This window comes from Haemaphysalis longicornis, unplaced genomic scaffold (assembly GCF_048455015.1).
Source record: "Haemaphysalis longicornis isolate Haplotype H1 unplaced genomic scaffold, Haemaphysalis longicornis Haplotype H1 scaffold_10, whole genome shotgun sequence".
Lineage (NCBI taxonomy): Eukaryota > Metazoa > Arthropoda > Arachnida > Ixodida > Ixodidae > Haemaphysalis > Haemaphysalis longicornis.
The window spans coordinates 47,107,470-47,122,561 of NW_027526204.1; the positions used below are offsets into that span (position 1 = coordinate 47,107,470).

Consider the following 15,092-nt stretch of genomic DNA (forward strand, 5'->3'; position numbering starts at 1 on the left):
TTGGGTCCGTTCCCCTTCACCCTTTTTCTCGGCTGACGTCAGGACGCTCCAATCACAGAACTCATGGCACATATAGTAGCACCCCCACGCACATACACACACACACACACACACACACACACGCACACGCACACACGCACGCACGCACGCACGCACACACACGCGCGCGCGCGTGAGAGTCAGAGCGAGAGTGACAGAGAGAGAGACCACCACCACCTAGTCTAGGCGGTGTTGGAGATATCCACTACTCTAATGCCAGGTGAGCGTTAGGTTGCCCCCACCGTGTCAACCCGCCATGGGTCGAAGCCTTTGTCCTGGTGATGTCGCACCACCGGGAAGACATCTTGCATTGTTTGTCGTAATATTCGTCAAGTGACTCGTTGAAAACGTCTCTAGCGTCGTCAAACACGCCACAAAAAGGGCATGACAATGATGCGCAGGCACGCTGCTGAAGCTTGCAGTGCGGGGTGCCAAGCGGCGCTATTAGAGAGATTTAGTATAGCGTTTTGTGACTTTGCGTCCGTTAAACGTTAAATTTTTGCGGCACGCTACGTCGGCACCGCACGGAGAGTTTTAGTACAGCTTTTCGTCGGTTTTGCTTTGTGGCCCGCTAACGCTTATGGCGCCATCTGTTGAACGAAATGCAAAGCGACGCTCATCTGGCCGAAAGAGCACCCAGAATTTTGCACGACTACCCAATCAGCGGAATCAAACGCCTTCCCGTTAGTATTGAATGCGAAAGGTACACAACATGATAGAAATATTCGTCTTCATAAGCACACTCTATAGCGGAAGCATTGAAGCCCCGAGATTACTTAGTTTTGGCGATCGCACACAACGCGCAGAACCAAAAGTCTGGGTTTCGTGTATAGAATTTATTCGACTCGAAAACAATCCCGTAATCCGTTTCTAACACACACGACGTAACAATGTAACTGCTTGCACTGCGAGGCGGAGGCACAAACATAAAATGCGATCTTTTGACTCCAGTCCGTCATAAACATCGCACTCAATTCACGCGACTTGCGGGGTCGAACAGCACGTCACTTCACTCTGGTGCAAGCCCTGAAGGCTTTTAACCGCACACACTGGGTTGAGTCGCCGCTAGTGATAACTAATTCCGAACATAATAAGCATAGTCTACCCGCAGGAGCACACCGCGGCCTTACAACGTAAAGCGAACTCGTCAACTCGTCAACAAAAACACAGCATTCTATGCCGGCCTGCAGGAGCTTTGTTCGGACAGTCGGATGCCACGTTAGTTTTGTTCACGGCGATAGCAGCGTGCAAACCACCGGAACTATTTCAGGATGCAAAAGTAAAAAACTTGTTCTATCAGACGGAAATTGCTCCACACCGATAAAAGAAACCGTTTAGGTGCTCCGCTCTGCTTGCCGCCATGTTGAAAACACAGGGACACGCAAGGGCCGTATCGTACGAAAGCTACTTTGCTGAAATAGCTTGCGCTCCTTTTACGGCCGCTAAACGCAAAATCAACTTTGCGTGCTGCGCATGCGTAGTTCCACCGACGCAAGGGACTAGCGAGCGGTTGCACTTCGCGTAGGGCTAAAAGAGCTATACTAAAACTCTCTATTGTCAGCACCGCCACTGGCCCGTTGGCACTTGAGGGGCCGCGAGGTCGCCGAAAGGGTTATCACCATTGTGCATATGCCGGTTCGTCGAACGTCGATTTGGGAAGGCCGACGGCAGGCTTTTGGTGGTTCAGCCGAGAGCAGAAAACGGGTTGCGCAACAGAATCGCAACACTGCGTTCGTTGACGCGCTTTTCACCACGCTAATGGGAGTTCCGAAGCACCTATCAGCCTTGAATGAACCTAAAAGCGATTCACAACAGAAGCGGTTGGAAGCAAATGTTTTATGTTGTGTTTTATACAACTGACACATTTCTGCGGTTATAATAGCTTTGTCAGCTAGTAAACAGATCCTAATAAAATATTCTTAGGGGATGAAAAATTTATTCAAAGTATCATAGGAAGGGCCAGGCCTAGTAATGTATAAACACATGTCAATCCTAGAGATGACGAATCAACGGGCAAATTCTCTTCTAATACAGAACATACGTTACAACCGGAACACCTAACTCCCAGTAAAATTCTAAACAGATGTCACACATCTACCGGGGTGTGAGTTTTGTAATTACTTACGTTAACAAAGCGTAATGGTTATTAGATAAAGCCAAAAATTATAAAACATCTGTAGAACATTTTACCCCAAGAAGCTACAAAAATGTTCCAGTGATACTTTGCTTGGCTGCCGAACATTGCCCTACCTTTTAACCAATACAAAGGCTTTATTTTGACTTGCATGGTTCCCTAGCAACTCCTTAACAAAAGAAATATCTGGGAAGTTATCCGAACCTCACCAGCCAGCCAAATTGCGCAAGTGTAGCGGAACAGTCAAAGAAAACTGTAACTGTAGCTGTTCGGATGTGCTCACGTGCCAAAACAAATCATTATTGACATGAATTCCCAAGAGACAGATCAACAAAAACAAAATAATTGGTTCAATACTAGAAACCCTAACGACTACGGGGAAATACGAACAACACACTAGCGTATTTAGTGCAGCTTTAAACACACATGCTGAATAGATAGAACTACCGTTCTGTTCTGGGGAAAAAAAACGCTGTGCCCTCCAGAGGTTATTGATCAGTACTTTAGTTTTCGGCACGTTAATTTTCAGGCCCACTGTTCTACTCTCCTTGTCCAGTGCGGTAAGAATGCTTTGAAATTCGTTCCCGTTGGTACATAGCAGGGCAACGTCGGCAGCAAATTACGCCCACCTGTTCCCCATCCAACGTTCCCAGGACTACTTGTAAACATGCTGTGAATAACAACATTAGAGATATTTTGTCTCCTTGCATGACGCCTTGTATATATATATATATATATATATATATATATATATATATATATATATATATATATATATATACACTTCAAAGATGCAGTCCTTATTGTCAGTACTATTCGGGTACTTGAAGGTGCTCTGGCGTCGAATGAGGTGATTGCCATTTTTGCATTATACAGGGAAAACGAAATCCAAGTCGAGAAAAAGTCCGCCGTGATCGGAAGCGGGTTGTGTGTGTGTTTGCGTACGTGCCTGCGTGTGCGTGTGCGTGTGTGTGTGCCTGCGTGTGCGTGTGTGTGTGCGTGCACGTGTGTGTGCGTGCCCACGCGTGCGTGCGTGTGTGTGTGCAAGTGTGTGCGTGCGTTCGGGCGTGCGTGTTTGTGTGTGTGTGTGTCTCCTTACAGCAGCAGAATATAATCCAAACAACCTACATACATCTATTTGCAACCCATACAAAATGGCCATGATGCGACACAGTTAATTTCACCTATATCGGTCAACCTGGTTTCCAAAGTAATGAGCATCCTCAGTTGTTTGAAGTAATTTTTACAGCACCTTTGGTAACAAGCCCGACGCTGCACGCGGAATTTAAATGAGCAGTTTCTGCAAGTTTGTCAGCTCGTGAATTTCCACTTATTAAAATGTACCGGCATCAACTGAAATGTTATTGTGTTAGTCCTCCCTATTTCAAATGCCATCACATCACAGATGCGTCTTGCTAAAAGTCTGTGGTTAACGTAAGCCGCAAGTGGACTTGGGGTTAGAAGAGCCGCTTTTAAATATGTGAATAGCTCCCATTTCGTCGGCGAAAACATGGTACCAATAATGTTGACAGCAAAGCTCTGCAGCAGTCCACGATGTGGGGTGCGAGAGCTTGACGCGCTAATCAATGGAGGCTCGGTATTGGGTAAGCTGACGACAACGATGCGCTTGTGGACGACCTATCTGTGTATACATGCACATAATCAGCATAACGTTTATGATGTAATTGAGCCTTGTCTTCATTGTTCGCATTTTAGATATAGATAATTTTGGGGCATCCCGAGGATGTCAGCATTAGTGTCAACACAGGGAACAATCCATGGAGCAACCCAGTGCTGTGTGGCCATTGATACACAGGGTCGGGGCCATGATATCACCAAAGATGGCCTAATGAACCTTTGGCGCTGACGCGGTTGATGGCGGGGAACCAAAGGGTGCGAGTTATGCTGAGTAGTCAGGCGCTGGTAATGGCAGCACACCTGCAACATTTGCAGGTGTGTTGTTTCCGCGAGAAACATATTTCCCGATGTTGGCCTGGGCACTCCGAGGCAGAGACGGAAGCCTCTGGTTACCAATGCTTGCAGTCGCTGCTCTTGCCGATGTGACAGACCGCGGGGAACAGGTATAGAAACTTGCCTAGGGTAACGGACAAGTGCAGCATGCAGTCGAAGCATAGAATCGGATGAACCCCACTGACTGCTTGCGAGGTAACACAAAACGTGGGCTACACGTGATGCCCTTTCTTGCAAATAATGAATAACTCGGGACCATATGAGCGATGTGTCAATGTATATACCCAGGAACTTGTGACGTTTTTTTTTTCTGGAGTGATCTCCTGACCACTGAGGGTGAGGCTTAATTAAGGCAGCCTATTTCTCGTAAAACAAGAAAGGCTGACTTTGCTGCAAAGGCATCCATCTCACGCTCGCGTAGAAACTCCTCAATGCTGTTATTGCCGCTTTGAAGGTCACCTTCAATCAAGAAGAAACAATCGCCGCTGCACCAAATGCAAATGTGATCAGCGTAGATGGTTACGTGCAGCTGCGGGGAAAGCAAAGCTGGAAAATTCGCCATTAAAACACTACGCAACAGTTGACTTAGCACGCGTCCCTAAGGAACACCTTTTTGACTGCATATTGGGTTTCTTCTCGGCCTGTGCACATATATATTATTCTGTTCTTGAAGAAGTTTTCCATCCGTCAAAGTATTTAACCCGAATTCCCGTTTTGAAAATGCCTCAAGAATCATCGTCATCATCATCACCAGTTTATCTACTCCCACTTCAGGGCAAAGGCATCTCCCATTATTCTCCAATTACCCCGGGCCTGTGCTAACTGCGACCAATTTATCCAACTTGCGACCAACTTTCTGCGCCCCCTGCCACGCTTGCCTACTCTAGGGATCCACTCTGTTACCCTTATTGACCAACGGTTATCATGCCTTCTCATTACATGCCCTGCCCACGTCCATTTCTTCTTCATTTCTACTAATAGGTCCTTAACACGCGTTTGTTCCCTGACCCACTCCGCTTTCTTCTTCTCCCTTAATGTCACACCTATCATCTTCCGTTTCATTGCCCGCTGAATTGCAGTCCTCAAGAATATCGGTGTCTAATGCTCGACTAATATTCAGAAATCAGCTATTGTATTTCTTTGAGAGCGCTCTTGTTCAATAGACGTCACCAGGCCTAGTATACTGTCTATAGTGCACAGAAGTAATCTATAAATATTACCGTTTCGTATGTCTTGAATATGCAAATGGCCAAGTTGACACGCCTAAAGGGGTAGATTTCTCGTAGCGAATTTCCTGAACTGAGGAGAAGCACAATCTTCGATAACTTTCAGCACTCGGGGATGTCCTCAGCATTCCGTATTTCATTCAGTAAATAAAGGAGATGTATGGTCATACGAGCACGAAGATTGCAATGGAGAGCAAAGGTGACGTTGTATGGCCCAGCGGCAGTAGTGCGGAGACACCTTCGCTTTGGTTCTTCGAGTTCAGTCAGCGAGAACCCGACGTCAAGCTCTGCGTGAAACAATGTTCCGTATTTCTGGAAGGATGACCTAGCGGCGTTGGAACATGCGATAAACTTATCATTTTCCACTGCCTCTTAAGGTCTCGTAATCCATGCACAGAATTCATCCGCAACAGCTGTTTAAGATAATTTTCTGTATAACGCTAATCCTTGGAAAGGCATTCTTGCTTCCGCACGTAATCCAAGAGCGCAAATCAAATCCTACACTTAGTTCATTGACGTCATCGGACATAAAGTGGCACAGAATGGCGTCCGCCTATGTTGGCCTAAAGACTGCAGTTCCTTACGAATTTTCAATAATGGCCTCTGTGCGGTTCGGTAATCTTTTAACGTTCCTTGGCGCCGAAAACGCTGCTCTGCCCGACGTCGAATTGCGCGCAGCCACACTCTCCGTTCACACCAGCGCTTGCGCTTGGACCAGGAATCCATTTGGTAGCCTTTGCCATAGTGGATTTGACCATTTCTACGGAAGTGCAAATATTTCTAGCGGAAACTTCGGAATGATATTTATGGAAGCAGAGAACATCCCAGTTTGTAACACATGCCATCCTTTGCTGCTGCGTCTGGAGAATTCGTTGTAGTTTAATTAAGACAGGGAGAAGGTCACTGCCGTGAGTATCAGAATAGACGCACCATGATGCCCCCGATGCAATTTCTGAAACTCATAACGTCAAATCAAGAACATTGCTGTACCCTGCTCCTCTAAGATACGTTGGTGGGCTGTCATTCAAAACACATAGGTCATTACGCTCAATAATTTCCTCCAGTAATCGCCCCGACTGCATATCTGCAGGTCTAAACCGTGGTCACTGTCACAGCCCTCACAATTTTTAGTGTTGCCATTACGGTCAACACAACAAAATTTTGGAGAAGTTTCTTGTAATTTTGGTTTAAAACAAGGGTGCGAGAAAACGAGACAGGTCAACGGGATGGGTCATCACTAACACAACTCAATGCCAGGAAAAATGCATGTGAAATAAATATTTCACAATATCTCACAAAACGAAAAACTAAAGAAGTAGTAAGAAAATATCGCGTAGTTAGCATATGTTGAAAGAAAGTGTACTAATGTTGAAGTTTTTAGACTAGTGCGAAAAGCTCAGTTTTTGTATGAGCCTCACTGGTAATGACAGCGTCTTCTATTCACTTTACAGTGTCTAATTTTGAACGGCAAAACTCCAGTCTTTACAATATTATGGCAAATAAATCAGTGTGCCCCAGAGCGGCTGTCTTTCATGACTTTTCTGTGCGCGCACTGTTGTCCCGCATGAACCACCTATGCGCTTACAGCAAGGCACCATGTCCGTTCGCGACACAGCCAGTGATAGCACTCGTTCGTAAAAAAAAACAAAAAACATTAGTCGCAATACAAAATATATGAACGTTTTGCGAGTCACAAGTCCTGTCCTCCACAAAGATGCCCCTCTAAATACACGTGCTTTGTTCTCCAGCGGCTGCGAAATAATATTTTTTCGAATATACATACTGAAATCGTCAGCAGGCCATTGATCGCTGTGGCCACCAGCCGTTCATGCTTTTCTCCTGATCAGAATGTTACCGGCGCTGCGCAGAACGCTAGTGAGCAGACGACGTGAATATGGCATCTAGACCAGCCGTGGTTCCTCACACCACTGCCAGAGGCTTAGTGTGTTCAATGTCGGTGTGCATAGAAATGGCGTCGCGATGAAAAGTGCCAGCTCTGGGCTTTTACAATTTGAACAGTTACCCTTAATTTTTACGTGCATAGTATCGGTCAGCTGGTAGAACATAAATTGTTAATGGGGTACACATTTGTAGTACCATGTTGTTGAAGCCAGCATTCATGGCCTCTGTGTAGCAAAGAAAACAAAATGTGTGGATCTTCTTCCTCATCTGTACCTGGTGCTGAAAAAGAGTTCAATGTAATCTGACCCCGCCATCTGTACACAATACCACTGAAAGAAAGACGTTTGGGAGCCTCATTTTCCGAGCTAAATATTAACAGTCGGTAATAACAGTTATTCCTGTTTTATGAAGGCTTATCTCTTTTACTATTCTAAGCTTTCCAAGTACATTCTCACTATTTCTGCTCTGCACTGGTCCGCACCGCAACTACACGCTTTGTGCGACGTTGTTGAGGTTGAATATATAAAGACATAAACAAAGTACTTGTATGTATGTCATACCTTAACCATACTAACAAAATGAGGTGTGATATTTTAGCTGACATTCCAGCAGTATTTTCTGTAGGGCTGAATTGTACAGTGAATAGTTAAAATGTTAATGTAACTTAGTTTGCATCAGTGAGGAGCTGAAGTGTGCCGTCTCAAAAACGTGCTTCCTTCTAGGTGAACTGCAACGTTCTCCAGGTTGACTGGCAGGAGCGTGCCCGTTTTCCCTATTATGCAAAAGCGGCGTCAAGCTCGCCTTTGGTGGGAGTTCTTCTCTCTTTCATGCTTCAGAAAATCATCGAAACATCCAACTGCAGCCTCCATCCGGATAACGTGCACGTAGTCGGATTCAGCCTCGGTGCACACGCTGCTGGCGTCTGTGGCCGACATTTCTACGATACCACGAGTTTGTTGCTTGGAAGAATAACAGGTATTTTTATTGATAACTACACTTTTCTTTTTCACCAATGCGAGTAGTACAGTTTTTTGCTGAGATTTTCAGAACATAAATGTTTGTTTTGAAAGCAATGGTAGTTTGATTTTTTCATGTTTATCTTGTGGGTAACGTCAGCCATTGACGCATTATTTGACCTTTAAACACACGGCTTATAAAAGAACTTCCACAATATCAATAAATCATAAAATATATTGATTGAGCTATTTTGAAGCCTTCAAATATTTTGAAATCGCTCATTGTGCTCTCGTTTATTGATATTGCCGTGAACAATGCATTGCATTTGTTTAGATATGCTTTTGTTTTTACCGAGCGGCTGCATCTGGATGTACAACCTGTGTCCCTAGTGAAGCGCGTGTTCCATTCATGATTTCTTACGCCGCACGGATTATCTCATTTGATAGGCAGAATGGTTCGCCCGAACGCAACCTGTCTACAATGTTCTTCGTCCATCTACAGACTTCTTGATCTAATTGGACGGTTCGAGAAACACCTGCGCCGAAAGATAAATACCCGCAAAGCAGAGGCCGCGGCATTCGATTCACCTACACTCGCCTGCACACGTCACTTTGTTGACTGCTGCTTCGCCGCCTGTGTATTTTTCAGTTATTAGAGGTGCCAAAGTTCATTCCCATAAACTTTTTTTTTCTTCAAGACAACTGCGTCGTCTTCGGCTTCGTGACATCAGGTAAAGGTGCGGGGTACGCTATCTTTAAGCCGACAAGCCACCTCAAGCCGAGCAAGCCACCGACTTCAAGGTTTACCGGCCATGTTTGCTCTCTTGCCATAACGAACGAAGAGTAAGACCGCCCACCCCGAAAACAGGGTGCATGAAGGCACTTCCCCCATGCTCCTGCAATAGCCCCGGGAACCACCGTCATTCCGCGGATAGCCCGGTGAAGACACTGAGGACTGGTTGAAGAAGGCGGAGCGTGTCCCGATATTTAACAGGTGGGATGACAAAGAAATATTTCAGCATGTGCTCTTCTATTTGGAGGATGCAGCTCAAACTTGTTTCGAGAACCGTGATAGCTCCCTTACTAACTGGACTCTCTTTAAAAGCGGGTTCCTTAATATATTTGCCACCGTAGTAAGTACGAAACGAGCCACCCTTTTGCTCAAAACGCACTCAACACCCCAACGAAGGGGTTGTGATTTTTCTTGAGGATCCGAAGAGATTGATTCGCCGTGCGGAACCGGTAATTACTGAAGAAAAAAAAAGGTTTGTGATGCGAGGGGTAAAGCAAGAGCTTTTTTCTTGCATTTTGCGTAACCCTTGCGAGGTGGTGGCCGAATTCCCGTCTGAGGCGGTGCCGATGGAGAAGATGCTAGAAGTTTGAACAAAGGGGTACGACCATTCAGTCAATGCGCTGGTTTCAGAGACAATTGGTGCCCGGGATATAAGCTCCAATACACTACGCGAGACCAGCCGTGCAGTGGGGAGGGAGGAAGGAGCTGCGTAAACTTTTCCCGACGACGCCAGAACCCCAAGTCTCTTCTTTGACTGACGTGCACCAGGAAGAAATTCAATGCGCTTTCGGGACTTCTACGCCATCCGAAGTACCGCGCGAGCTAGAAGCTATAACGTACTTAGCACCTGTTCGTCGACTCCGCCTTGCTACAACACGCCGTCAGTTAGCCCCGCCGTACCGCCGTCCACTGTCGCTCTCCCGGCCCCCTGTAGTCCAAAATCAGACGCCGACGCAGACGAACGTTTGGTGAACGCCCGATAATCGTCCGCTGCTCTACCACTGTAGAGAGGACGACCAGATCTACCGTGGCTACCCATTAAAGACGCTCGGACTGCGTGGTTTCTCCATCGACGCACCTCGCTCTCTTACTGGCCAACGACCACGGGAAATCTACGAATATGTACCTGAAACCACCCAGGGCCCAGCACGTTTCAAGCGTTCGCCATCGCCCCACCCATGCGAGTCGCCGAACATCAGTAGCAATGCTGACTTCGCCCGAGGAAGGTCCCCCAGCCCACGCGGGGGAAACTAAAATCACCAACTTGTGCAGGTGAAGTTGCACAACGGCGGAAAACCGAAAACCCTCCAACGACGCAAGGACACACCGAATGCCGTGATTCCCTCATCACGACGATCTGATCTAGCTCTGACGTGACTCCCGAACACGACGACAGCCGCACCGTGCTACTCGTACCCGAAATGACCGAGCCTGCTGGTGAGAAAACGACGACAACGGCTACACATAGTTTCCGACCGGCAACACGCAGAAGCCGAGATACGGTGGGCCGATGCACCCGGCCCTCGAGGAAGGCCGCATGCGACGTCCAGTTGTCCATAGAGGGCTTTTAAGCAGTCGACTTCATAGACACGCCAGCCAACTACTCATTATTAAGCGCATCATTTGCGTCTAAGCTGAGAAAGTTACTACCAGATGGGACAGTGCACACGTAAGCACACGAGGTGGTCATCTTATAACGCCAAGTGAAACATGCACATCGCGCGTCACCATAGATGGCACAACATAAACTGCTGCGTTCGTGATTCTTTGAGGGACAACGGTGCGAAAATTGAAATAAGACCAAATCGATAACTTTTTCCTCCGATCAATCTATGACATCGGAACCGAACCCTGCACACCGTGCTGCTGTAAGAAACGCCAATAGTCATGTCACTCTGCCACCTTTCACAAGCTTGATGCGTTATAGACGTCATCTGGGATAACACTAACGCTACGCAATAAAAGACACCATGAAAAGAATATTCAAGCAAATGCTAGGAGGTAAGGCTACCGCTGCAGCCTGTACCTCCCGGCGGCATCACGAGTCCAACAGTAGCGCAGTTCTAATACATGGCGCTGTAGCAGTGGAACGCGGTGAAATTAAAGCTGCTTTGGCAAATCACCACCATGTTATAGCTGGAAGAGCGAGAATTGACGGAAAAAGAGTGATAGGTGGGGTTGGAGAGAAGAGAAGCCTTCACATGGGAGGTTTGGCAGAAGACTATCGTGTTTAAACGACATTTGCAGCGACGCGAGCAGATTCGGGGCCAATTTTACAATTTTTAAGTGCGAATGCACTTCTTAAGCGAGCCTGAAGCGTCCGCCGCCGTCCGCATAGCAACAGCTGCGGGTGCGCGCGCTCCTCGTCTTCCTTGGCAACGGGGGGAGATGGGCGCGCGCTGCCTGGCCGCTGACATGGCACATACCCACGTGGGGGATTGGCCAGGAATCTCCTCGTCTTCCTTGGCAACGGGGGGAGATGGGCGCGCGCTGCCTGGCCGCTGACATGGCACATACCCACGTGGGGGATTGGCCAAGAATCGGGCGTGAGAAGGGCTAATGCACCCGCTTAAAGGAGTACTGACACGAACTTTCAAAGCTGAGATCCGCTCTAGCAATCAAGTACAACAACACAAATAGGTGTCTGTGAATAAATGCATCTTTCTTTCTTTGTAGTTGTGTGTGTGTGTGTGATCTCTCTTTCGCGAACATTACCGAACCGCGCAAATTCAACTCGTGCATTCGCACTTTCACATTCTTCCCCTCGGGGAAATGCGGGGAATTTTGTTCGTTTCGGTAGCCTTTTTCCAGGCTCTTTCTTTTCATCCTAGTTTATTGTCGGTGTTAAAATGCGTAACAGCAGTGCGATGCTGCCAAGATTCTGAGACAGTTTCTACAAATCAAAACGCTTCAGTGAAGAAGGGCGCGAATCTGAGACAGATTGGCTACGCGCATCCCTAATGTTAAAACAGGAAGGAGGTAGAGGTCGCTCGTGAGGCTTGGTTGCTTCTAAAACTACTTGCTTAGCTGTTCCAGCTTATCATGACGGTAAATAAATCCATTTCAATTTAAAGGCTGCATCCCGTGGAGAAGGCAGAGGGGACGATCGACCTGGACCTCCTGGATTCAATGAGAATCCCGGCCACATATAAAGCAGCTGACATGGCACCCCCGACCGGAGGCAACTCTACGTCATGGTTGGTAGGTGATTGGCATCACAGGAATCGACGTGAACGTTCCGGACGAACTGACGATGATGTTGTAGCGGCGGAGGTCCGCCGTGCCGAGACGACGACGACGACGAAGAAAACCACAAGGTGCACGCTCACGTGCGCTTGCTCTGCAGCAATAAAAATTAGTTCGAGCCCAAACGCTGTCGCGGCTGGTTGTCTCTGCGCCGGTCGCGACATGAAGTGGTGACGTGGACCGAACTCGCCTCTTCTGACCGCGCCATGTCAGACCCTTCCGCCTCGCCGTATTCTGAAGCCAACTACAGCCCGGCAGTGACCACGAAGCCGCTCCGCCTGCTCATGCCACAACCGCGGCTGTGCAAAGCACTACTCCACCGCCGTTTTATACTCGGAACCTGCGAACATGGTTCACGCATGTCGAAGCGAGCTTTCTTCTGCATCGTATCACCAGCCAGGAGACGAAATATAACAGCGTCGTGACCTCCTTGCCAGGCAGCATCGCGGACGACCTGGCCGACATCCTCGATACCCCACATCCTCTAGCGCCATGCATCCACCTAAAGGTAACGATCATCCGACGACTGTCGTAGTCGGAGTGCAGCAGGCTGCAGCAGCTTCTAAATACCGAGGCGCTCGGCGACAAGCGATCTTCGCAGCTGCTACATCGCATGCGGCAACTATTGGTCAATCATGGCCAGTACCTCAACAATCCACTTCTTCCGGAGCTCTTCCTTCAATGCCTTTCACAGAACATGGTATTGGTACTTGTGGAAGCCACTGACATGCCACTTGACCAACTCGCCGAACTGGCTGACCTCATCGCGGACTATTCCTGGTCTCCAAGCATCGCCGCAGTCGCGGATACACCCTCCACCTCAAGGGAAGACTGCAGGCTTGCTCGACTTGAGAGCCGCAGTGATGAAATCTGCCATCACCTGTCATCTTTCGCACCCCTCTTGCACCGACGCCGACGTGGATCCCGCCGCCGACGGTACTGCCCATCCCCGTCCCGCTCTCAACATCGCTCCTTCGTAACGCTCGGTGAGCCTGGCCTTCGGGCATCCAATGGTATCATCGTACCTTCGGTGCTGCCGCCTGGAAGTGCAGCCAGCCTTGATCATGGACGGTAAAGTAGGAGACCGGACACTGGTGGCTGCAAGTGAACCCGGTCACGCAGTCAGCCACCTCTTCTACGTCACTGACAAGGTAGCCGGCCACCGCTTCTTGGTTGATACGGGCGCAGAGGTCAGTGTCATACCGGCGTCTTCGCTACACCGACGACGCCGAGAAATGGCCTCCCCACTAATTGCCGTCAACAACTCGTCGATCAACAACTACGGGCAGCGGTCGCTCACAGTCAATTTTGGCCTACGTCGCACCTTCTGGTGGCTTTTCACAATTGCCGATATCAAGCTACCCATCCTCGGTGCTCATTTCCTGGCTTTCTACAACCTGCAGGCCATGGACGTGCACTCTCTCTCTGCCATGGCGACGGGATTTCGAGACTTTGTGCCATCTTCCGTGTACGAGAAGATACTTGCAGATTTTCCCGCGATCACAAGACAAGCGTCCCCGGTGAAGGACACCATCACTCACCACATCGTCACGAATGGACCACCTGTATTCGCTCGAGCGCGTCGTCTCACCGGACCGCGTTATGCCGTTGCTCGTTGAGAGTTCGAGCACATGATGGAACTGGCTAAATAAAGTTCTCTGCACTGTACCACTGGGGCCACATATGTATAAAAAGCTGGCCCAGGCTGATTTTTCTTGACGGCTGTCCGGGTGATGGCGCCGTCTGTGGGGCCAGCAGGGTATTTTCGCCTCTCATGACCGGCACCATCCCCGGGAATTGTGAGCCTATAAACAGCCCCGCTGTTAAAAATCTGCTGTGGAAGTACTACGAGCTAAAGGTAATAGTCTTGCAGTATGAAATTCTGGACAGTACGGCACCTGTTTCTCTGAAAAGAGAAGAACCGACGATGAGAGCGTTAGGTGTTGGTGACTGAACGGCACAAGCTCGGTGCTTTACATAGGAACTTAAAGTTGAACCTTGGTGAGCGCTACCAGCCACAGCGACTTTCAGTGCAGTGTTTGCTACCTTTTCGCACGGTAAATGTAAAATATTGGCGTCATTACTGTTGGCACCGCGAGGAATGATTTAGTACAGCGTTTCATCAGTTGTGCGCCGCGATACACTAACGCTTACTACGCCATCTGTTGAATGGATTACGAAACCACTAATCCATCGGCGAATATGCAATAGGTGTGTCTACAGCGCTTAGGTTTACTTAAACAAATGCCAAAAAACACCTTAGCATTGGTGTCGAATGCAAAACGCTCAAAAGATTCTAAAATATCCTCTTGCATAAGTACGCTTTATAGCAGAAGCAGCAAAGCCCCATGGCACTTGTCCTGTGCAATCGCACACAAATGCTCCGAGCAAAAAGCCGGGGTTTTAAATAAACATTTTATTTAACTTCAGAAAAAGCAAGACCTGCGTTTGGAACTGACGCAAGGTCACAGCAGGCGTTACGAGGAAGAAGTGTACGACTAACCGGCCATCAATCGCCTCCTTCCCGTCGTAAATAAAACACTCACATTTTGCAATTGTCCGGGGCGAATATCAAGTCACGTTATTCCAGCAAAAAACCAGTGGGGAGAAATATGCTTTAAAGAGATCGGCTTGTATGAAATTTGTTCCCGTCTAGTGAATAGTCATATTTTTTCTTGATGCATGTCCGGTCTTTTGATTACTACTCGAAGCAAAAGGAGTTTATGGTATATTAAACTCCGACATTTTTATTTCCTCGCAAGCAATACTCAAGAATGAAAATCATGTATCTTCAGCTAATAAAATAAAAGACCGGACTACAACAA

The 15,092-nt window shown here is 47.9% G+C and overlaps 1 protein-coding gene across 4 annotated transcripts in view; it reads left to right on the forward strand.

Moving 5' to 3' along the window:
• Positions 1 to 15,092, forward strand: part of LOC144157724 (lipase member H-like) — a 219,323-nt gene that overhangs the window by 180,436 nt on the left and 23,795 nt on the right. For all 4 annotated transcript variants that reach the window (XM_077688502.1, XM_077688505.1, XM_077688503.1 and 1 more), the window contains one exon: positions 7,995 to 8,247. In XM_077688502.1, the coding sequence (XP_077544628.1) occupies positions 7,995 to 8,247 (253 nt within the window). The remainder of the gene's footprint in view (positions 1 to 7,994; positions 8,248 to 15,092) is intronic.